This window comes from Myotis daubentonii, chromosome 4 (genome assembly GCF_963259705.1).
Source record: "Myotis daubentonii chromosome 4, mMyoDau2.1, whole genome shotgun sequence".
Taxonomy (NCBI): Eukaryota; Metazoa; Chordata; class Mammalia; order Chiroptera; family Vespertilionidae; genus Myotis; species Myotis daubentonii.
Genome location: NC_081843.1, coordinates 29,588,306 through 29,613,770, shown reverse-complemented (window position 1 = coordinate 29,613,770; position 25,465 = coordinate 29,588,306). Strand labels below are relative to the sequence as shown.

The following is a 25,465-nucleotide window of genomic DNA, read 5'->3' as shown; positions in this document are numbered from 1 at the left end:
CGAAGCTGAGACAAGTTAACAGCCTCACAGGCCGCCTGGGGCCCAGGAGGGTGCCACAGGTCGGAACCAGAGAGAGAACAGGTGGGCTGGGCCGAGTCCCTGACTGTGGTCACTGGATCCCCATCAGATGGTAGTGGCTGGACAATCCCTAAGGCCACCTGTACAGTCTGCTGTAACCATCCACACCTGCCCCAGATCAGGAACTGGACTAGTATTCATCTGTGACTTAGTTTTGTCACTTCTCATTATTCTTCTCATAATTAGTGACTTTTGCTTTGATTATTATTGTTGCTGTTATTTTTGCACAACGAGGGACATAAGTAAATACATCCCAAGTTAAAGTGCTCCTTCAGGCCAAGTTAGATACATACCGTGTAACCTAGCCACCTCCTGCTGACCCTGCAGAGGGAGAAAGGCTGGCGGTGCCACCCACTCCGGCACACCGGGACAGGTGTGCTTGTCTCACACCTCCTGAGTGTTCTGGCCCTGGCCTGGGGTTGGCAGGCTCTTTGGAAATGGAAATGGCATTTTAGTGTCGGGGCCTCTTCAGACGCACATGTTCCAGAGGTCATTAACCTGAAGAGGCTTCCAGATGTTCTCAAAGCAAGAACAATAAATTCAGGGTGTTTTCCATAGATTATTTCCATAAACTCTGGCCGTAAAGGCATTTTCTGAGAGGCGGAGAGTAACTGGGGCATGGCCGTGTGTGTGGTTTCTCTTGCTGTCTTATACCCACTTTCATCTCTCTTTAGGGAACTATCCAAACGGTTCCGCTCATTCACCTGCATAAACCTGCAGCTGCCAGGTTGAGCTGGGCAGGTCTGTTAACCACGGTCAGAGACAGTGTATGTGTCTCCAAGGAATACTTACCTCTCCTGTGCCTGCTGTTTGTCTCGTCCGGGGACTTCAGCAAGGGAAGCCAAGCACATGGAATGTTGAGGAGCATGTGAGGAGAACTGGGAAGAGTGAAGATGGAGAAATCTGTTCTGGCTGGACGGTGCCTGGGGGTCGTGGGGACATGATAGCTGTGAGCAAGTCAGCTTTCCCTATGTGCTCACAGGCAGAATTCTGACCAGTGTGCAGAAGACGCAATGATGAGGCTGATAGCGGCTCTATTTAGAGACCGTGTAAAACAGGCCTCATGTAGTGGCTGTTTGGGGCTCAGGCGTGGGTTGGTGCCTCTGGAAGTGTTTATTCTGAGGCTGGATCGGTCCTGGTCACAGCCTGGAGGCTACGTCCTGCAATAAATGGAGGACTGGAGGGGCCCTTAATGATCTGAGAGTGTGAGTTTTTGGGTATTTGGTCATTTCATATTTGTTCAGGGTAGGTGGGGGGAGCTATTTCGTATCTGCTGAATCGACCACATTTTTAAGAAGTTGGATTTTATCACTTGTACATCTAGGGGATAAATCTTAAGCTAGTGCCTGTATGCTCTCTGGGCCCACACAGATAAGGAAGACCTTTGCCTCCTCCTTCCCTTCTTCTGGTTCATTGGGAATGCCCAGGGCTCTGAGGTTTGAGTCAGGTGTTGAGACCTCACAATTGCCCACTGCATGAGTCACACAGAACCAGAAAACCTCCGTAACGAACACCTTTGGGAATCTACTGATTCCTGGCACAGTCATGCTATTCCGCATTTTTCATTTACTGATGGCTGGGCTTTCTTGCTGTGTCCTCATTCTGTCACATGTTCTCACACTGGAGCTGCCGAGAGGGAACATGGGATCTGAGAGCTGCAGGGGTCTCCGACACTCATCAGTCCTTGTCCCCATTTGACACATGTGAGCTCGGTGGCAGGCATTCTCTGAGGCCATTGGCCGACTGGGACAGAGCAGGCCCTGGGAACTACAGAACTATATCCTGCCTAGGCTAAGCCTGATTTATGTATTTTTTTCTGTCAGGGTCTCTAGAATAGAAGCAGATTCACATTTGTTGCTCTGTTTACACAGATTCCTTGCAAGCATTACCTGTACCTGCTGCTGCATTTCCTCACCTCTTTTCTCTCTCTCTCATTTTTATTATTGATTTTAGAGAGAGAGAGAAAGAAAAAGCAACATCGATTTGTTGTTCCACTATTTATGCATTCATTGGCTGATTCTTGTAGGTGCCTTGACTGGGGATTAAACCTGCAACCTTGGTCTATTGGGGCAACGCGCCAACCAACTGAGCTACTCAGCTAGGGCCTCTCACCTCTTTTCTCTTGAACCTACTCTGGCTTTGGTTCCCTGACATTCATCGCACAAAATTCACTGATGCCATGCCCTGGCCTGTGTTTCTCAGTGGTTAGAGCATCGGCCCACACATCAATGGGTCACAGGTTCAATTCCTGGTCAAGGGTACGTACCTGGGTTATAGGTTTGCTCCCTAGCCCTGGTTGGGGCAAGTGTGGGAGGAAACCAATCAATATGTCTCTCTCACGTGGATGTTTCTCAATGGAAAAAATATCCTCGGGTGATATTTTTCACTGATGCCTCAACCTTACTAAGTCCAAGGGGCAGGTCTTGGACTCCGCCATTTCCAGGGTTTCCATCTATATTCCTCTCAGTTTTCTTTTCTTGGCTCTTTTCCTTCTGGCCCCCCTTCTTGTTGGGGTGCCCAGGCCTCAATGTTCAGGCTTCCTTTTTCCTCTGTGTATCTCTGTTGTCTAGGTGACTCCTCAAGAAATATGTTTGTAAATTCCTTTAGACACTGGTGAATTCCAAGTTATATATCCAAGCCTGACCTCATCCCATATGATGTGCTTGACATATCCATTTGGATGTCTCATGGGCATCTCCAATTTAATTTTCCCAACCAAACTCTTGGTTCTGTGTCACACCTACTTGTATTCAAAATCTTTTCCTCTCCCATTTCTCCATCTTAACAAATGGCACCAATGGCCAACGTTCTTCATTGTTCAGCCCAAACTTGTAAAAGGAGGCTATTCTTGAAACTCCTCTTCCTCTCATGTGTCTTCAGATGAGCTGATCTGGGCTGAGCTTAGCTGGGCTTGGTTCTGAGCTGCGGGTTGGCTCCAGCTGTGTCTCTCATCCTCATTGGACCAGTGGGCCACCCAAAGCACATTGTCATGATGGTGCTAGGATGGCGAGGCCAACGGTGCAAGCACATTTCAAGCCTCTGCTCATGTCATGGCCACTAGCATCTTGTTAGCCAAAGCCAATCTCCTGGCCAAGCCTGAAGTGAAGGGTGGGAAGGAACACTGCCCACAAAATGGTCAGGACCAGCATCCATTGAGTGGGAATGTGTACTCTTTCTAGGGATGTGGAGGCAGAAAGTATGTATTTACTGAACAGAAATCTCATGTAGCCCCTTGGAGAAGAGCTTAAAGCAGGAAATTTACCTATAAATAATGGGATCTTGTCAACAGGGAGTTCGGGGGAGGATCTGGATATTTGTTTTTTAGATGTTTGGAGCTTCTGAATAGCTCTTTGAGAGCAGGTATTTTATTGTTTCCAGGTTCTAATAATTAATTAGGGATGGTCATGGGGCATGATGATGGGTGTGTGTATGGAAGGAAGGTGGTATTGAGGACTTGGGGGCTAAAAGGGAGGTATCAACATTTTCCGACAATGGTTCATTTTTGTTTTTTCTTACTCTTTCTTATCTCGCTTCTGCTTTCATAATTTACCCTCTAGGACATGACCTGGTTGTTGTCACTCTAAATCTGCAGGCCATGTGATATTAAAAATTATATGCTTTTTTCAGAATTTGGTGAAGGTTAGTGTTGCCTCTCTCCCTCCTCTTTAACCCCTCTCATTAGCCAACCCCTCCATTAGGCATAAAATCCTAGAAGGAGGGTTTGGGGCATGAGAAGGGCGGAGTGGAAATTTCCTCTGAAAGCTGCTGGGCCCGGCAGGTGCTGAGAGGATGTGGCCGTGGCTGGTCTGCAGTGTCTGGCATATTTGACGCCAGCACAGTCCCTAGGTCGTGGCAGGGGTTTCCTTGCATTCAGCACATTTCCCGCCTGGCTCTAGGTCAGCTTTTAACCCGTGTGTGGTTTTATAAATGATGCGGGGCTAAATGACACAATTAACCTGTGCAGCCGGCATCGTTCATCCGTCTGCTCCAAGCCACCCTGATGATTGCCAAACTCTTTGTTTTATTAGAAATACTCTTTTCACCCCCATTCTCAGGTGTATGCATCAACCAGAATGGGGCCAGGCTGGGGCTCTGTGTTGATCACCGCTGCACAGGGGTGTGTGTGTGTGTGTGCCAGTGTTATTTTGGCCCTGAGAGTGGCCTTTTTGACCTTATGTGTCACAGAGGCATGAAATCTAAGAGAGCATTCTCTGAAGCCACATGCTTGGCGACCTGAAATACCGACCCAGGTTCTAAATCCACCTCTGACGGTCTTCAGTGACCTTAGGAACACTCTTTGTCTTTGTTGGGCCTCCTTTTCGCCTCTACTAAAGGTGGCTGGGGCTACTATGAGGAGCAAATTAAAAAATCTTTGTAGAAAAACTCCAGCAAGTATAACATTAATAATATAAGGCATGTCATTTTGAATAAATCTGCAATTTGAAAATTTATGGACAGTTTGTTCCAAAGGCACTTCAAGCACATAACAATGATTCATATCTCTGGGAACTGCTAATGCTGCATGAACAGTTTGGTTAATGGGCAAAAGGGTACTTTCAGTATTTTTGGCTTCGGGGGGAGCACACATTCAGAGATCATTAGTCATCATGTTGTCTTCTAGGAGAGAATTCTACAGTGAATGACCATGTGTTATGAACTAAATGCTTGTGTTCCCCCCGCAAATTCACATGTTGCAGCCCTACTCACCATTGTGATAGTATTAGGAGGTGGGAGCCTTTGGGAGGTGATTAGGTTTGGATGAGGTCATGAGGATGGGGCCCGTGATGGGATTAGTGCCCTCCTAAAAGGAGGAAGAGACACCAAAACTTGCTCTCTCTCCACCATGTGAGGACACAGTTAGAAGGCAGCTGCCTGCAACTCAGGAGGAGGGCCTTCACCAAGAATAAAATCTGCCAGCTCCTTGTTTTTGGACTTTCCAGCCTCCAGAACTGTGAGGAATAGAAGTCTGTTGTTTAAACCACTACATCTGTGGTATTTTGTTATTAAAACCTAAGAGACTAAGACATCATGGAACATTTAAAAACATGATCATATAAAGATGGTTGAAAGAGTGGATATGTCTAGCCTGGAAATAAGAAGATATGAGAAAAAGGTCATGATAATGTCTTACAAAATTTAAAATTACACGAAAATGTAATTATATGCACGATAGATACAGACAAGAGCAGTAAGATTGCTGTGTAAAATAAACTTAGCAATACATTTTTGAAATTTTATCTATGTGAGCTGTAAATCAGGAATGCCCTGCTCTGCAAGGTGGTGAGGAGGAATATAGCACAAGCTGGGTGGCCCTCTCTCTGGAATTCCAGCCTTGGATCCCAGCGGCCCAGCCTGCTGACCTCTTCTTTCTTCCAGCCCAGGATCCTAAGCTGGACCCAGGTGTACTACTGGTCTTAGACTTAGGGAACACTTTACTCTGTTCTCTTTCACCCAGTGGAACTCTGATGGCTTCATTCAGAATATTAAGACTAACATAACCTTTGGACATCACGTCTGGAAACACTGAGAATAGAAGGACAGAGAATGTCAAAATCATCCTAATGTAGATGTCAACAAATGTCAAGATCATGTGCTAATATACGAAATGGAGAATCAATAAGGATTCGACCTGAGTTCATGAAGCAACGCTTTATCCATCTTGGATGTCTCTAGGAGATTTCTGTGTCAACACGGGAACTTGGTAATATATTTGGCCATCCCAGCTAGCAATACACTCATTCACTGATTTGTTTTCATGTATTCACTCACTTTGCTCATTCGGCCATTCATTCATGATACAACATGTATGAGGTGCTTACTATGTGCCAGAGCACGTATAAAACACAAAGATGCCTTCTTGTTCGCAGAGGCCTGTGCTCCTGGGAGGGAGCAGTCTATGAGCGATGCTGAGGCTGAGACTTCCACCCGGGAGCAGCACCGGACTTTCTGAGTAGGGTCATATTCAGAGGGGTTTGCAGGGTTGTGGTGAGTATGAAGGATGGCTGGCAGCTGCACCGAGGGCCAGTGGCTTGAGAAGCATCAGAAGGGAGTGGGGTCTCTAAAGCAGAGGATGCTGCAGAGGGCGAGGTGGAGGCTGAGGCTGGGCCAGGAGTCAACTAATGAGCGGCTTTGCATATTACAGGGAGATTTTTGGATTTCTCTTCCATAGGCAGCAGGAATGTATGAATGAACTTAAAGCAACCATCAGATCTGCATGTGAGAAAGCTCACTGTGAAGATAATGTTAGCAGTCAACTGCAGTAACTTAAGAAAAAGATGAGTTGAGTTTGATTCTGGGTAGTGGCAGATATGAATTAAAATATGTATATTCAGCACAAATACATACAGTTAACATATATGTTTAATGTAAATATTGTACATATGATATATATTATAAAGGAAGTGCTTAGATAGGGCTTTGTATCTAGTGGACATTTGTCAGTTTAATTATCACTAACACTTGTATCCAAAATGGTGCTCTCCTCTCCCTCTTCCAGCAATATTTGTGGGCTAGCTTTTCTGTCCCATCGATCTGCCTGTCGTTTCCTGTTCCATTAGCTCACTATCTTCATTATTAGAGCTTTTTGCTATGTTTTACTAGCCAATAGGGTAAGTCCCTTCATGGCCCCTCTTCAAGCATTTCTCAGATGTCCTATTTATCTCTATTATCAGGCTGGCTTCCTCGGAAAGGCAGACCTGGAGGTTGGCCAAGAATAAACCTGGAATTATTGCTCACTATGAAGCTTATGGCTGCGATGTCCTGATTGTCCATACCTGTCATCAACTTCCACATGCTGTAGCATCATGGGATGTCCCTGGGACTTGGGCCTTCAGGAGCAGTTGGGGCCCCCTGCAGAGACCAGCTGACACATGCTCGTTCACCTGAGGACAGCCGCGTGACATGACCGACTCTCTGGCTGTGTGTGTGTGTGTGTGTGTGTGTGTGTGTGTGTGTGTGTGTGAGATGGTGGGGAGCTTCCTGAGTAGACAAGGTGGCCCCAGGTTGCATTTGGTGCATCTCTATCTCTTCCGGAGTGTGTGTGTGTTGTGAATACCATCCTTATTTCTGAAAGGATAATGCGGCCACACTGTGACCCTGGGAAGACTTATTATGTTGTGTGAAGGGAGGTGGGAAGGCAGCTCGGAGTTGATTTAGCACCTTCGCTCTTTACTTTGCCACCACTATGGTCCCTTCGGAGCTTGGGCCCAACAGAAGGCCGATGCGGGCAGCATGATTGACTCTTGCTGAGCGGGTGTCAAGCTCGTGCACCTCCATCCCCAGACCCCATGGGACAGAGCTGCTCAGTCATCCACATGAGATGTTGTGCAGAGATTAGGTGTGGACTCGACTGCACTGGAAAGGAATTTCTAAAATTTTGAAAGTGGAGGTTCTTTTTGTTACTTAAGGTTTGTAAAGTTGCATGACTATTTGAGAAAAAAAGAATTTAGAGCTTCACCTCCCAGCGTATATGTACAATCACCTCTCTACCACCATGCTGCTTTATTAGTTGCTTTGTGTCCTAACCTAATATGGGATAGGGCAACTTCCCATTTTTATTCTTTTACAAAAAATGTCTACATTTTATTATCTCTGTGTTTGCGTTGGTTAATTTTAGAACCTGTTCTTATGTTAAAAAAAATCCCATTTGGAATTACATTAAACCCATACATAACATTATTTTGTTTAATGTCATTTTGTTAAAAGGTTGATGAAATGTCATAGGAAATTAACTCTTGTTTATTTCAATTAGCCTGTGGTCAAATTGGTTTTGTAATACGTGGTTTCCCTTAAAGACACAGACCCTATCTCTGACATTAAGTGAGGGCTTAATTTTGTATCATTGCCTCTTTTCATTCAAAAACATCTCTCTCACTGCCTATATATATACACATATGTAATATATATATTCCACTTAGTAAAATTTTATAATTTTCTTTCTGTGGTTCAAGTTATGTATATTTTACATTCTGTATTCTGGTTGGTTATGGCTGGGATACAAAACACTGTTAGCACGTGAGCCTCTGCATGCCACAGCCCCAGGCACCCTGCCCTTTGAGCGCCCTGGAAGCACCTGCTTCACTGACATGGCCATCCCCAGGTCACAGGGGCCCGTTCCACTGCCAGGTCAGATGGCCTCGGCCAGGCTTGCTTTGTGTGTGACATTCATCAGTGCAGACATTCTTCTTCTTTTTGAATATAAACATGCTAGAATATGTCCTCTTAGCTTTTCTCCTACTAGATTTTTTTTCTCTCTCCTGGATTTTTAATTTTCTTTCTTGACCTCATTTTGTAACAAATGGTCCCAAATTCAATCTCCAGATTTTATCTCTTGTCATCCATATACTCAATAGTTTTTAATGTGTCAGGGACCAGGTGACCACATCCCTGCCCATAAGGAGAAAGCCTAGAAGTCTTCCCATGGGGCTAGGGAAGATGTTGTCTCTGTCAGGATCCTGCAGGAAACAGATGGCACACTCAGAGGGGTGAGTGAAGAGATTTAGCAAAACATTTACAACAGTTTGGGGCAGAGTTCAGGGAAATCACCAAGGAATGACAAAGAATGGTGAATTTCTCTAGGGCTGGCAACAGAGGAGGCAGGAAGGGCTGAAGGGGGCAGAGGAGGGAGCAGGTGGCATAACATGGGCTTAACTGTGACCCTGGGTAGACCTGGGGGAGGGCTGCCTGATTGCAGCTGGGTGAGGAAGAATGCAGCCTCTGCCATACCACTGCCCAGCCTGGAGGGAGCTGGGGGAATAAACACCCTGACCCCTCTCTCTTTCTATCCATCAGTCTCCTTAAGGTGTTACCTGTTGGTTGAACCCAGCCCAAAGCAAGGGAACCTTGATGCTGTCTACACAGGTCTCTCTCCTGGGGCGTGCAGCGGGGGAAAAGGTGGAGTGGGTAAGGAGAGAAACATGAAGGTTACTCAGTGTAGGTGGTATGGGACGACTGACCTCAATTTACTCTTCTTCCTTTTATCCTCAGCTTCCTGTCCAATAACACCCCTCGGCTCTGCAGCCTTCAGCTAAAATAACTCAGGAGGCAGTGCCTGATGTGGAAGAGGGAATCAGGAGTCCTCCCAGGCCTGGGGCCAGGCCGCTACCTCGTTCTCTTCCCTCTTTCTCTCTTTGCTGCTGCTTCTTCCCTTTGCCAAATACGGCTTCCATGCCTACAAGTTCATATGGTCTGCAGCGGCTGCAACAGCTTCTGGCCAAAGAGCGAAGGGTGCTTTCAGGAGAGAAGGTTCCCTGGTTCAGGAGTCATCTGAACCTGCTCCCGTGGCAAGTTTTCCCAGTGAAGTGAGCCCCGCTGGCGAACTTGAATTCTTATGTATCTTTGCCAACAGTTTCTTGGACCCGCTAAGTAAACACATTAAAATGCCAGTAAAAATTTTTGCTGCTTTGTTGAACCTTTCTGGCAGATTAAATTGGGGGGAAAATGGGAACACGTAGACCACAAAACACATAATTCATAGTTGTCACATCGCACTGTGAGGAGTGATCTTTTTGAGGCTGCTAAGTGGGTGCCTTTCATAGCGGAGGAAATAATGACACAGGAAGGGGAAAAGCATCTCACTGGGAACCATCATTCCCTGTGTGTCCTTGGTGGGAAGCAAGCATTCCTAGTCTTTATTCCTATGCCACTTATAACAAATCCCCTCTCCGGCCTCCTGGCCTGCACTGGAAAGACTGCTGCTGGAAGCGTACCGGGCAAGCTCAACTGAGATGCATTTTAGCTCTGAGGTGGCATTTAATGAGTTGGGATTGGAAGTTGTCTCTTTAGACTGGACAAAAGAAATGCTATTATATCAAGGGGAGAAAAAGACGTGCCAAAAACCACACAGATGAAATAAGAGGAAGAATCAGATGTTTTCCACTGAAACCGCTGAGTTAAGTTGAAGGCCAATCTGCCCTATTCCAATTGTTTCCTCCTTGGCTCCTGGGCTCCTGGGCTCCATGCTGGCAGGAAAACCACAGAAGGCTGTCTGTGGCTTGTGAGCAAAGGCAGCAGGTACTGAGGAAGGAAAAGGGAAACCCAGGGTGAATGAATAGAAGTACATAAAACAAGGAGAAAAACCCATTGTCAGTGGTCTGGTCTCTTCATCTTTTTTTTTTTTTTTGATTATTATGCAACTAGAGGCCCAGGGCACAAAATTCATGCACAGGTACGGTCCCTAGGCTTGGCCTGCGATCAGGGCCATCTTCCCTGACTGCCTGCAGCTGGACCTGCCCCCTGCCGCCACCCATCCCTGGTTCCCTGTTCGCTTTTGGGCAATTGGAGCCTGACGGCTGGGGGAAGGGACCAAGAGGTTGGCCGTTCCCGCCCACTTGCTGGCCCCTGCCCCGCCACGGGTTGCCCTCTGTGTGTGGGACAACCAGCAGGGCGGGGTCCTTGGCCTGGCACTGCTCGTGTCCCCCACCACCCACCCTCGGTTCCCTGTTCGCCATTGGGCGATCAGAGTCTGCCAGCCAGGAAAAGGGACCAAGAGGTGGTCAGTGCACCTCATAGTGACTGGTCAAGCAGTCGTTCCGGTCGTTCTGCCTTAGAGTCAATTTGCATATTACCCTCTTATTATATAGGATAGTTCACAGATTGTTTGAATCACATATATGTCAGGTAATAATTATATAATTTTTCTGAACTTACGATCATTTATTTACCATTCATCATCATGTTTTTAAAGCTGGGTTCTTTTTTCCTACAGAATTTTCTGTATATATATATATATAGTGTGTGTGTATGTGTGTGTATGTGTGTGTGTGTGTGTGTGTGTTTGAAGGTTGGAAGGAACATTGCATTCTGTCTCCATTACTTTTGGATGTTTAAATAATTCATCCATCCTTCTGAGCCTCCATTTCCTCATCTCTAAAGTGATCATGGTCATATCTACCATGCATGTCTAATAGAAAAATGGATATAAAAGCATTGAAAACAATGAAAGCCTAAACAATCCCCATCTCTGGGTGGAGAGAGAGGGGTCAAATGGGTTTATGAAGATAAGCAGGAAGCTTAACCACTTGATCCGTATTGAGACGTTTCTGTAATTCTTTAAGAAATTCTTTAATTTCTTCAGTTCCTCGAAGTCTTGAGCTTCCAATGAAGCTTTGATAACAGAACATGCATATAGAGCAGAGAAGAAATGAGCTTCGAAGTATGCGATTCCTACCCTAGATTTGGTCCAAGTTGCATGAGGAGTGTGGTCAGAGAACACTTCCTGAGTGATGTCTGTCTTTCTCCTTCTTGCTGCTCAGCATTCCCCTCACCCTTTATCATGGCTACCGCCCCCTCCATGCCCATGGTGCCAGGTCCAAATCTCGGGCCTCCTCTGCCATCTGAACTTCCATTCTCGTGTGTTCCGCTGAGCATCTGATCCTATGTGAATGTCCCACGGTTGCCCCATATACCAAACGCAGAGAATGGAACTCCTCAAACTTACTTCTGTATGCCCATCCTTGTGAGTGGGTTCACCACCCACTCCTGCCTCTGGAAACCCCAGGCTCATTCCCTTCTTTCCTCTCTCTCATCCTTACACTTGTCTGTCTCATGCCTTGTGATGGTCTCTCTTAAATATTTCTCAAATCTCACCTTTCCTTTTGATCACCACCACTTCCTTAAAGGAGACCCCTCCCATCCCTGTCTGGGCTTCTGCAAGCACTCTGGATCTGTCTCCTTATCTGTCACCAAGCTCAGGTCTATCCTCCTTTATATCTCCAACTATATCCAGAACCCAGGTCTATCCTCCTTTGCCAGCCGTGGAACCTTAACAAGGTCACTATATTCTCAGACTCAGTGTCATCTGGAAAATAGAGATGATTGTAATACCTTCCTCATGAGGTTGTCAGCAGATTAGATGAGACAATGATAGAGTTTATGTAAAGTGTTTAGCAGAGTGCCCAGCCCATAGTAGATACTCAATAAACAGTACTTTTCATTACTGTTAGTGCCGGCCTGTCCTGGCACTATCCACTTTCCAGGTAAAATTCCTAAATCATGCCTCACATCTTGTTACTTGCTTTAGGCACCTTGTTATATACGGATAAAATTCTAAACACAAGAGAGCTAGAGTTGCATAATAACTTTATGGGCCCTAGGATCTTTGGTCTTCATGGTCTTCTTCCTCCATAAAAATATTATAAATTATATTATGTAACTGCAATGTTATGATTTTAAAAGAAATTTAAATATGTTCCTGGGCCCCCCAAAATATTGGGGGCCCTAGGCACTGTGTCTCTCTCTTTTTCTGCCCTCTCTCCCTCCCTCTGTGTTACTCCTTCCTTCCTATCTTGCTGTCTTTCTTTTGTGTGTATATTATTCATTTTTGTTCTTTTGTTTATTATTGCTCTCTTTGGGTTTTCTCTCTTCTTTTAATAACTCCTTGGGTTAGCCCAGGGGTGGGCAAACTTTTTGACTCGAGGGCCACAATGGGTTCTTAAACTGGACCGGAGGGCCGGAACAAAAGCATGGATGGAGTGTTTGTGTGAACTAATATAAATTCAAAGTAAACATCATTACATAAAAGGATATGGTCTTTTTTTTTTTTTTAGTTTTATTCATTTCAAACGGGCCGGATCCAGCCTGCGGGCCGTAGTTTGCCCACGGCTGGGTTAGATGCTTACCTCATTAACTATCCATCTTTCCTCCCTTCCACCAATATATGCATTTACATAGTTTCTTCCAAGTATTATATATATATATATATATATATATATATTTTTTTTTTAGTGTGATTTGATTTTTTTTTATTGCTTATAGTATTACAAAGAGTATTACATATGTGTCCATTTTTCCCCCCGCCCTAGACAGTCCCCTAGCCTCCCCTATCCCCCGGTGTCTTATGTGCATTGGTTATGCTTATATGCATGCATACAAGTCCTTTGGTTGATCTCTTACCCCCCTACCTCCTGCACCCCCACCCTCCCCGGCCTTCCCGCTCCAAGTATTATTTTAACACTATCCTAAAACTTCTGTCAGTTTCACCCTAATGGCACTCTGATTAATTATTTGACCCATGAATGTTTTAGAAGACTTTTTTAAATTACTGAAATGTGTGAGTTCTTTGTGGTATTTTTATTATTGGTTTCTGTTGTTTTTTTTTTAATTGCTTTATGTTCAGAGATTATCTGTAAGAGAGGGTGAGACTTTTCTGTAGCCTGTCAGTTGTTTAAATGTCCCATATGCCCTTGTAGGGAACATGTACTTATTAAGAAGCCAGGTGCAGGGTCCATTAGATCAAGCTTGTCATTTTGTTCAGTTCCTCTGTATTTTTGCTAAATTTTTGCCCTTCTCATCTGTTGAATACTCAAGATATGTATTAATATTTCCCACAATGATTGTGCTTTTGTTGACTTTTCCTTGTAATGTGGTCAGTTTTTGCCATATGTAACTTGAAGCTATGTTGCTAGGCACACGATAGTTTATAATTCTTTCTAGCTTCCCAGGATATTGTTACTTTACCATTATGTAATGACTTTATTTATCCCCATAAGGCTGTTTGCCCTAAATCCTCTTTTATCTGATATTAAGAGAGCCATCCCACCTTCCTTTTGATACGTATTTGCTTGGTATATATTTGCTCTATTAATTTGCACTTTTTTTTTTCCTTTTTATGATATTCACTAGAGGCCCGGTGCACAAATTTGTGCACAAGTGTGTGTGTGTGTGTGTGTGTGTGTGTGTGTGGGGGGGGGTCCCTTGGCCTGATTGGCGATTGGGGCTGATTGGGGCTGTCTCGCCCAGTCTGGGTCGGGGGTGGTTTGGCGGGGGAGGGGCTGCGGGAGGTTGGCCGACTGTGGGAGTTTGGCTGTGGGAGCGCACTGACCACCAGGGGGCTGCTCCTGTGTTGAGTGTCTGCCCACTGGTGGTCAGTGCACATCATAGCGACCAGTCAACCAGTCATTTGGTCGACTGGTCGCTTAGGCTTATATATATATATAAATTGTATTAGTTTTATGTCGTTTCTATAACAATTCCTCACAATCTTGGTGGCTAAAAATAATAGAAATATATTGTCTCGCAGTTTTGGAGGCTAGAAAATAAAAATCAAGGTGTTGGCCAGGCCATGCTCCCTCTGAAGGTTCTAGGAAAGAATCCTTCCAAGCCTCTTCTAGCTTCTGGGCGTTGAAAGACCTTGGCATTCCTTGGCTTACAACTGCATCATCCAGTTTCTGCCTCTGTCATCAAATGGTTTTCTTCTGTGGGACTATCTCTGTCTCTTTTTCTCTTCTTATAAGGACACCAGTAATCTTAATTTGATTACATATACAAAGACCCTATATCCAGATAGGTTCCCAAATCAGGTTTTGGGCAAATGGGAACCTTTACCTACATAATTAAAAATTCTTCTGAAATATTTAAGGTATAAAAAAGTCTCATGTCTTGTGCATGTATAAGCCCTATTACTCCAACCTTTTGTTAATGCGAAATCCATCCTTCATCCCACCCCAGCAGGTACAGTCTCAACTCAGATTTTAACTTACCTCTGGGAGCTTCCCTTTCTTTCTTGCAAGCTCTGCTATGTATTTAAAATATTTTTAAAGTTTCTAAAAATATATTTTTATTGCTTTTGGGGAGGAAGGGAGAGGGAGAGAGAGATAGAAACATCAATGATGAGAGAGAATCCTGCCTTCTGCACGCCCCACTCAGGGGATCAAGCCCGCAACCCAGACATGTGCCCTGACAGGGATTCAAACCGTGACCTCCTGGTTCATAGGTTGATGCTCAACCACTAAGCCACACCTGCTGGGCTTAAAAGTCTTTTATTCAGCATTTCTAGGTGCTTTACTGGAAACTTTTTATGTTGTTTTAGCCTTCCTTCTTGCTGGAAACAGAAATATCTATCGAAGTCAGTTTTTTATAGCTTTATTGAAAATTTTCACATAGCATCTCATCCATCCACTTAAAGTGTACAATGTAGTGAGTTTTAGTATGGCCAAACAAATTTGGCCAAACATCACCACAATCTAACTTCAGAACATTTCCATCACTGAAAGCCACCCCATATGTGTTAGTAGTCACTCCCCATTTCCTCCCCTAATCTCCTCAGCCCTAAGCATATATTAATCTATGTTGTGCCTCTACAGATTTGCATAGTCTGTACATTTAATGTAAATGTGATCATACAGTGTGTGGCATTTGCTGACTAGCTTTGTTTATTTGGCATAATGTTTTTAAGGTTCATCCATGTTGTAGCATATATCACTCTTATTCTTTCGTATTGCCAAATAATATCTCATTGTATGGTGCTGCGACCTTCACGGCGGGGTTCAGGATCTGAAAGAGGAGCCGACGCACAAATGAAAATACTATACAAGAAATATGAATTTAGAAGGCATTGGGGGCCAGGTGGAGCCTCTTTCTTGAAGAGGCACACCGACTTCTGGCCTGGTCTGCTATTTATTTACTTGAATACATATTTGCCCTTTAGCAATGCATACAGGCGTATCAAAGGTAAAGTTTGGTAAACAGTAAAAGGATTATCAGGTTAGGGCAGTGGTTGGCAAAGTCATTAGTCAACAGAGCCAAATATCAACAGTACAACGATTGAAATTTCTTTTGAGAGCCAAATTTTTTAAACTTAAACTATATAGGTAGGTACATTGTTATTAACTTAATTAGGGTACTCCTAAGGCTTAGGAAGAGCCACACTCAAGGGGCCAAAGAGCCGCATGTGGCTCTCGAGCCGCAGTTTGCCGACCACGGGGTTAGGGAATTGCCTTGAGCCACCGCTATCTCAACACGAACAATCTGTGCTTAGCTTCAGCCCTGCTAACGCCCAAGGTCCTTTGGCCTTCCACGTTCCTTGGTGCATTCTCATGACAGTATCAGCAAGCGGTGGCTTCCCGTAGTATGGATATACCACATTTTATTTATCCATTCTTCAACTAATGGACATTTAGTTATATGAATTCTGTTGCTTTGAACATATGTGTACGAGTTTTTGTGTAGGCATATATTTTCATTTCTTTGGGACATATACCTAGGAATGGACTTGCTGGATCATATGATAAGTATATTTAGCATTTTGAGAAACTGTCAAACTATTTTCCTAAGTACCTGCACCATTCTACCTCCCCCTAATAATGTCATTTTAAAACCCAACTCAGGTGTTTATACTCGACATGGATAGAGTTCTTGTAGATTTTTTGAGCATGGTGAAGGTAATGTTATTGGAATTGCACATTAATGTGGAAGGAGAGATTAAAGACTAGGAAGCTGGTAGGAGGTGCTGAAGTAATCAAACTCTCAGTTGCTGGTGCCTGTATTGGGATGGTGGCAGGCAGGAAAGATGTCAGGGTTCCCAAAGAAAAGTGGAGATGATCCTCAGGCAGAAAAATGATTTTCAACTAAGTTCAACTCTGAAATATTCATTCAACCTTTGCCTTCTAATCTTGGTATTACAGAAAATAAATACCTGTTTTTAGAGAAGCAGAAAAGGGAATGAATACAAGTCTTGCCATTATGTGATAGAGGACCATGTGACTGGAACAGACCTGTGGGTCTATGATTTGCATGGAATTCCTTAAAGGTTGCATCCTCCTAGGCTAAGTGGGCTGCCCACTGTGAAGGCTGAGGGAACCATCTACAACCCTAGTCCATGTTTTTCCTACCAGTGGCAGCAGTGAGACTTTTGTGGATATAGTTCTGCATGTGTGTGTGCGTGTGTAGTGCGTGTTGTGTGTGTGTGTGCATGTGTAGTGTGTGTGTGTGTATGTGTGTGTACTGAGTAGCTTGGGCATCTGAAATGGCCAAGGAGCTGAGTAGTAAAACCTCCCATAGCTCTAGGATTTAAAAATTGCCCATGAAGCTGTTCATTGTGTAATGGGACAATAGTTGTAAAGCTGCCACCATCCGGGAACTTGCAGTTGCTCAGTGAGGCTTGTTGCCGGGGCCTCCTACTCTACTTGGCACAGTTATCACCCTTATGGGTTTTTTCCTGCTGTAATTTATTCTCAAGCATTTTGTATTTCCTTTGCCATTTAGATGAAATTTAAATAAAACCTTTAAGTAAAGAACCGTGTCAGGCTGTTACACACTTTAAACTCATGATAAAAAGCAATCTATCGTTCTTTGTTCAAATGAAGTAAAAACACCTGCATTTTTGCAGTTTGCTGTTACCAGCTCCTCTTATCTAGTGTTATATGGGGTGTCTCTGGGCCTTGCTAGCCTTGTTGTCATAGCCCCTTGGAGAGAGGAAAACAGGCATGAATAATAACCCCGTTCTGTCCCATTTCTTGTATCCCCCTCGGTTACCACTCCGGGCAGTCTATTTTATAGACCCCAGTTCTCAAAAAGGGAGAGGGTTTAGGGAACAAGACCTAAACCCACAACTCACCTTTGCCTTGCCACTCCTCTCAATTCTCAATATAGATGTGCTCAGAGCATATTCCCAAGACTGATCAAATGAGAACATAGTTCTTTCCATGACAGGTAATGTTAAAATTTCCATTGAAGCTGCATCTGAGCTTGAGTGACATATCACAATATAGTGGTTTTCAAATAATTCTTTTTTCCCTTCCTTTTTCTAGGCTTATCCAAATCCCTTGGGCTCATTGAAGGTTATGGTGGGCGGGGCAAAGGGGGCCTTCCTGCTACCCTTTCCCCAGCTGAAGAGGAAAAAGCCAAGGGACCCCATGAGAAGTATGGCTACAATTCCTACCTCAGTGAAAAAATCTCGCTGGATCGTTCCATTCCAGATTATCGTCCCACCAAGTAAGTTCTGGTTCAATCATTCAGAGGAGATCCCTTGATCCTATGGGTGGACGAAGACCCCAGTATGTGACATTTTCTGATGTCATTTGTAACTCGTGACGGAGCTTTTATCTCGGTCTCCTCCACAGCCAATAAACTGAGTACTGTTGATTATGAAATATTAGCTAAATAAAACATTTGATTTGTATAAAAGCAACCCAGAAACATATAGAAAGGTCTGCAATACAAAAAGTTTTCAATAAAAATCGGAAATCACCATGATCTCATTACCTGGAGACAGCAACTGGTAAAATCTGTCTTCAAGTCTGTTTTCTCTGCAGATTATGAGAATATGATATATTGTTTTACCTCTTTTTTTTTCATTTAACGTTATTTCATGAGCATTTTCTGATGTTATTAGCTATGATCATTATTTCCATTGTTTGGAACTTTGATTTTTCATTATTATAAATAACGCTTCGATGACTAGCTTCCCATTCAAGTCTTTATGTGTATTGATTAGATATTTATTTTCTTAATTCACATTTCTAAAAGTATAATCCTTAGATCACATTGTAGGAATATTTTTGGAGGCTCTAGACACATATTGTGATATTCCTCTCCCAAAAGTTTATAGCAACCTCTACTCCTTTTAGAATTTCAATTGACCATTCCAAAACTGGGTGCTGCCATTTACAAAATGCTTTGCCAAGCTGACAGGTGAGAAGGTACATCCATGGCTGTTTCTACTCTTTTGTCTGAGAGTCTTACCATTTAAACAGTTTGTTTGGCATCTTGATTGTCTTATGAAAGTTCTTTTTTTCTATGCCCTCAGATTTAAGAATTATTTGTTTTCTCCTGGTGAAATCGAGAAAAGAAATTGCTCATAGAATCAAGATGCTGGAGGGAAAACCTATTTTCTAAGCAGGAGTCCGCCTTGGCCTCTCAAAAAGATTTTTCGTTTCCTGTTAGGTTTGTAGTGTCTCTCTTTTTCTATTCAGAGTGCCCTTGTTTAGAGCAGATTATTTCTTTTTCAAATGAGTTTTGTACAAATCAGTTAAGTATCCTGGTTACTGAGAAAAATAGATTTGAGATAAAGAAAATTGTCTTAAATGGATTTAAAATTGCAGGATTCACCATGGAACCTGTTAACTCTCTCTCCCTTCCTAATAAGCATATATTCATTTGAATCGCTAGGAAAAATATACATCACCCCTGTTGGAAACTGTTTTGTATTCCTGGACTTTTGCTCTTAAAAACATCTGGCTGTTTTCATTTTCTGGTACTCTCTGATTAGCCTTCCTTATTTGAACATTGGCAAATAAACAGAGTCCTATTCTTTTCACTCCTATGAGAATGAAAATGCTTCCAACACGAAGCTACTGGAAATGGGTCAGTTGAACAAATATTAGTGAGCACCTATTATGTGCCAGATGTTTTTCCCCACACTAGATAGAGGCACGACATTGGATAAGACACAGTTCTTGCCTACTTTCTATTTGTCTAGGGAGGGAGACAGATGTGCGGGCAGATTAATTCAGCACAATATGGTCTGTATGGTGTGTATCAGGCCGGAGATATACATAGCATGTGCAGGGAGTATATGGGAAAGATTCCTGCTCAAGATGGTGCCTGAGCTTAATTTTGAAGGACCAATAAAGGTTGGAAAATTGAAGAAGGGAAAGGGATAAGGGCAGACCAGGCAAGGGAACAGCAAGATCAGAGTTAGGGGTACAAATAAAAAAATGGTGTGCTCAGAGAAGAATGTATAGGCCCATAGTGCCCTGTAGCGTAGCATGGTGGCTTGAGCATGCCACTTATTTCTGGTCACTCCTGAAATTTCACTGATAATAAAGAACTAGAGAAGATGGCAACCTAGTCTAAGGGACAACTAGACAGACAGTGACAGCGGGGAAGAGTCACCTACAAAGTTTTAGAAGATGGCAAGAGGATGGATGGAAGGTAACCGACAGCAAACTGGATGAGGCTGAGACCCAACTGCCTGCATATGGTGGAGAGTGGTGGTAAGAGCAGAAGAACGTAGCCTAATCATACCTCAGAATGCCAGAGACCCAGAAATGGGAGGTTCTGGGTACTTCTGATGGCTGGGAGGTAGATTTGAGTAGAAGGATTGCAGTTGGATCTTTGGATCCTTTCTCCAACTCTGCACAACCAGAGTCTATCCTTTTCTACCCAGTGGAATATGGGAGGATTCCTCTCTGGAGAAGGTGAACTCTGGGCTTTAGTTCATAAGGTGTAACCTAGGTCAGAGGATAAGGCTGCATACTAAATGGGAACACTCTCAACCTCATTACCCCTCAAGGCTTTTATAACTTCACCGTCAAGTATTTGAAGAAACTACTCTGAGGAGACCATCTAGCCTAAGAAAAAGGCCAATAGATATGAGAATTGGGGGTATACTCCCCAAATGGTTGGGTTCTGCTCATGAACTATTAGTAAGTTATGCCTGTTGTAAAGCTCCATCCAACTATTCATACTGTTTTAATCTAAAATAAGAAATGAGAGCGAGGATCCCTAGACATCTCAGGAGAGTCTCTGTTATAAAAGGCCTTAGCAACAGCAAAGAGAAAACATTTGGAGGAAACAGAGATTACAAACTTTATAACTCATGACATAGAGATATCATGTCATGACATAGAAATGTGTTTTATTTGCAAAACAAGAGTCAAGTGCTATGTTAAAATAATGATCAGAGAATAAAAAACAAATCTTGGAAGTTATAAATGAGATAGAAATAAATAATGTAATAAAAGGTTGAAAGACAGCATTGAGGAAGTCTTCTGGAAGACAGAAAAAATAAAAATATGAGAGAAAAGACTTGAAAAGAATTAGATCAGTCCAGCAGGTTCAACATCAACTAATACGAATGTCAGAGGGGAACAGAGAAAACAGAGAGAAGAAAATCATCAAAGAAATGATACCGGAAAATTTCCCAGAACTCTAGAGTTTTCAGATTGGAAAGTCTCACCCACTATCTACATGCTGAATGAAAGGGAAAATATTAAGCCCAGATTAAGAAAAGTAAATTAAAAATTTCAGATCAGCATGGGTGAAGAGCAAGTCCTGAACAATTTCAGAGAGAAAAGTGACTCAAATACAGTTGGTATTGGATTTCTCAGTAGCAACAGTAAAAACTAAGAGGCAAGTTTTAAAAAAGCATTTTCAACTTAGAATTCTAGAGTTAACCATAGAATAGTTTGTGCCAAGAGCAAGCAGAAAGTAAATACATACATTTGTGTAAGGTCTCAACAAGTTTACCTTTTCTGCATCTGTTTTCAGGAAGCTACTCAAATATATGCTCCAGTAAAACAAGGGAGTAAAATAAGAAAGAGAATGATAATAGGAATGAGGAAAAGGGTTCAAACAAGAGAATACTAAAAGCAGATCCCAGAGAGATGATGAAGGGCTGTCCAGGGTAACATTTCAAGGGTAACCATTCATATTAGGACAGGAAGATAAAGGGATATAAGAGGAATGTATACAAAGGGGGGGGGGCAGGGGATATAATTGTTTAATTACTTTTTTTTTTACTGTATTAAGATTTTAAAAAATTATTTTTATTGAGGAATAATTGACATACAACATGTTATTTATTTCAGGCATAATGATTTGATATTTGTCCACATTGCAAAATGATTACCACAATAAGTCTAGTTAAAATCTGTCATCATAATAGCTACAAATTTTTTTTCTTATAATGAGAACTTTAAGACCGACTCTTTTAGCAGCACTCAAATATGCAATACAGTATTATTAACTGTAGTCACCATGGTGTACATTACTACTCCATGACGTATTTATTTTGTAACTGGAAATTTGTATCTTTTAACTCTCTTGACCCATTTCTCCCACCCCTCAACCCCATGCCTCTGGCAACCACCAATTTTTTTTTTCTGTATATAGGAGATAGTTTGTTGTTGTTAGATTCCTTATATACTAGTAAGTGAGATCATATGGTATTTATCTTTTTCTCACTTACATCACCTAGTATAATGGCCGAATAATATTCCCGTGTGTGTGTGTGTGTGTGTGTGTGTGTATGTATGTATATGTGTATCACATATTATTTTTCTATTCACCTATCAATGGACACTTAGGTTTCCATCTTGGCTATTGTAAGTGATGCTGCAATGAGCATGAGGGCGCATACATCTTTTTGAATTAGTGTTTTGGGTTTCTTTCAGTAAATTCCCAGAAGTGGAATTTCTGGGTCATGTGGCAGTTCTGTTGTGCTTTCTGAAGCACATTTATACTGTTTTCCGCAGTGGCTGCACCCATTTACACCCCACCAACAGTGCCCAAGGGCTGCCTTACCTCCACACCCTTCCCAACACTTACTATTTATTTCTTGTCTTTTTTAAAATAGCCATTCTAACAGGTGTGAAGTGATAGCTCATTATGGTTTTGATTTGCATTTCCCTGATGATTAGTTACAATTGAGCATCTTTTCAGGTACCTGTTGCCCATCTGTATGTCTTCTTTGGAAAAATTCAGATTCTCTGCTCATCTTTAAACCAGATTTTTTTATGTTTGCTATTGAGTTGTAGGACTTTTTAAAATATATTTTAGAAATTAACCCCTTATCAGATATATGGTTTGCAAATAGTTTTTTTTTTCATTCATTAGATTGCCTTTTTATTTTGTTAATGGTTTCTTTTGCTGTGTAGAAGCTTTAATTTGATGTAGTCCCACTTGTTTATTTTTTCGTTAGTTGCCTTTGCAAGATATTTTAAACCATTCTTTCTAAAAGTTGGGGACTGAATTAGTGATAGTCACAGAAAAAAAAATTGTGAAAAAGCAAAGCAATTATTACCTACACAACAAAACAAAATTTTCTCCAGAAAGGAATTGCAATTCCATACAGTCTGTGGCTCAGCTGTAAACAATATGGTCATACAAATGTAAATAATGGATAATTGTTTAACTACTAATTATGATATAACTATATTGCAAGAGGAAGGAGAAGGAATGGGGGTGTGAGTGGGTAGTAGAAGAAAATTAAATCTTAATCTTCAGAAACAAAATTAATTGAAAATATCTAAAATTTAAACATCAAGAAATAGTAGCACAATCATTGTTATTAAGAAATGGAGATTAGAAAAGTGGGATGAGACTATACATGTTTTTTTTTTTAATAAAACAGAAGTTTAAGCTATACATGTAAATCTATACCAAAAAATTAAGCACAAGATAGGAAGGGTGAAAGTAGGGTAGAAGAAAGAGTTGGAGATCTAGGTTGGATGACATGGCCACATTTGCCTTTTTAGATGATTCGGACAGCTCTGTGGAGGAGGAATTTGAAGGGGAAATTAGAGATAAATTTGAGAGCTTGCCCACAGGCCACACATGATAACCAGAGGCACCATTGTAAATTGTAGGCTTCATAGCAGACATTACCAAATTAATCTTTTTAATTGCAAGTTAATCCTTGCTGTCCAAGAGTGGGAAAGGCCTTGCCTGTAGAAGATGCTTTTTTGATATTTGAGCCCTGGGGATGGATAGGGAGGCAACTGTCAGGGCCAGAGCTGCTGCTTTCTTCTTCCCTTGCAGGTCCAGGCCCAGGAGAAATTGCACCCCAATTGGCAAGATTCTTCTTGTGAAGCCCCCCAAAAGCTCTTCCATGTCTAGAGGATTTAAATTCTATTGCAAATTTTATGCAAAATCTCAGGTTGATTTAATTCTTATTGTTTTATTATTAGACTACTCCTGAGAATTTGTTTCTCTTATTAATATGAGTGAATTTTTAGGCAGTAGTAGGATTAACCATTTGCTTGTCATAGTTCATGCAAATGGTTTCCAATATGCTGTTTTTCCTTTTACTTTAATTTTGTGATTTTTTTTTTCCTTCCACTGGACAGATACTTTAAATTGTTTGAATCCCAAACTGTCGATTCTTCCATTTTCCTTTCTTCATTGCTTCAAAGTTGAGGAAGATGTCATCCCTCAGAACACTTATAAATATATTCTGCTCTGTGTGGCTGTTCCCTGGCTCTCATATTTCACTCCTCCATCTATCTAGAGTTTATTTTGAAAGTACACGGTATGTATCTTTTGTTTAAAATGTTTGCCCACGCTGTTTCAAAGCAGCTTTTTCAAAAACATTTTTGTAAATACCTCTTTCTCTTATTTGGAGGTGCTAAAGATAATACTTCTTTTGCTTTTCCTTTGATATATATTTATTTTTTATTTTTTATTTTTTTATTGTTTAAAGTATTATAAATACTAGAACACAGGTCTCCTTTTTCCCCTATTGACCTCCCCCACCCACCCGGCACATGCCCTCACCCCCCTAGTGTCTGTGTCCATTGTTTATACTTATATGCATGCATACAAGTCATTTGGTTGATCTCTTACCCCCGCCCCCAATGCTCCCCTGCCTTCTCGCTGAAGTTTAACAGTCTGTTCCATGCTTCTTTGTCTCTGTATCTATTTTTTAAAAAATATATTTTATTGATTTTTACAGAGAGGAAGGGAGAGGGATAGGGAGTTAGAAACATCGATGAAAGAGAAACATCAATCAGCTGCCTCCTGCACTTCCCCTACTGGGGATGTGCCCGCAACCAAGGTACATGCCGTTGACAGGAATCGAACCTGGGACCCTTGAGTCCGCAGGCCGACGCTCTATCCACTGAGACAAACCGGTTAGGGCTCTGTATCTATTTTTGTTCATCAGTTTATGATGTTAATTATATTCCACAAATGAGTGAGATCATGTGATGTTTATCTTTCTCTGACTGGTTTATTTTGCTTAGCACAATGCTCTCCAGTACCATCCATGCTGTTGTAAGAATTCCTTCTTTTTTTACAGCAGCATAGTATTCCACTGTGTAGATGTACCACAGTTTTCTAATCCAGCCTAAGTGCCTATCAGTGGATGAATGGATAGAAAACTGTGGTATATATTTCTTTTCTTTCATTCTTAAAAAAATATTAAAAACTAGAGGCCTGGTGCACCAAATTCATGCACTCGGGAAGCTGGGGTCCCTGAGCCTGGATTGCATGCATGATCGGGGCGAGGGAGGGATGTGGAAGGTTGGCCAGCCAGGGAGGGACCATAGGAGGGCTCCAGAGCATGTCCGGCCCATCTCACTCAGTCCTGATCTGCCAGACCCCAGCAGCTAACCTACAGGTTGGAGCATCTGCCCCCTGGTGGTCAGTGCACATCATGGCCAGCAGTTGAGCGGCCTTAGCATATCATTAGCATATTATGCTTTGAATGGTTGAACGGATGACTAGATGACCAGACACTTAGTATATTAGGCTTTTATTATATAGGATGGCCTTTGAGTGGAGCCTCCAACCTGCCAGGCACTGTGCTGGCAGCCTGGAGAGGAGCACAGCACATTTGGGCTTCCTGGGAAATCTGAGAGAAGGGATGGCCGCCACTGTCCACAGTCCTGGGGTTGCACACAGAGGGCCCTAGCACCTAAGACAAGGGAATGCGCCCTCCTGGGAGAAGCAAATGATGGCACAGAGGTGACCTGGTCTTAAGGGTGAGGGGGAATTTTTCCCTCCAAAGAGAATCTAGGGCATTTGAGAGAGAAGAGCGAGTGCAGGAGGAGTACTGGAAATGATCTTGGATTTGGGGGGTAGGGGAACAGCACAGAATCCTGTGGCTCAGCTCAGTTTCCAGAGTGAATTGTGGAAGAGGTTGGGGGTAAGGGGAGCCCTGCAAAGC

General features: G+C 42.6%; 1 protein-coding gene across 1 annotated transcript in view; it reads left to right on the top strand.

Moving 5' to 3' along the window:
- Positions 1–25,465, top strand: part of GALNT17 (polypeptide N-acetylgalactosaminyltransferase 17) — a 426,094-nt gene that overhangs the window by 135,423 nt on the left and 265,206 nt on the right. The window contains exon 2 of the mRNA XM_059693393.1: positions 17,604–17,787. Coding sequence (XP_059549376.1) covers positions 17,604–17,787 — 184 coding nt within the window. The remainder of the gene's footprint in view (positions 1–17,603; positions 17,788–25,465) is intronic.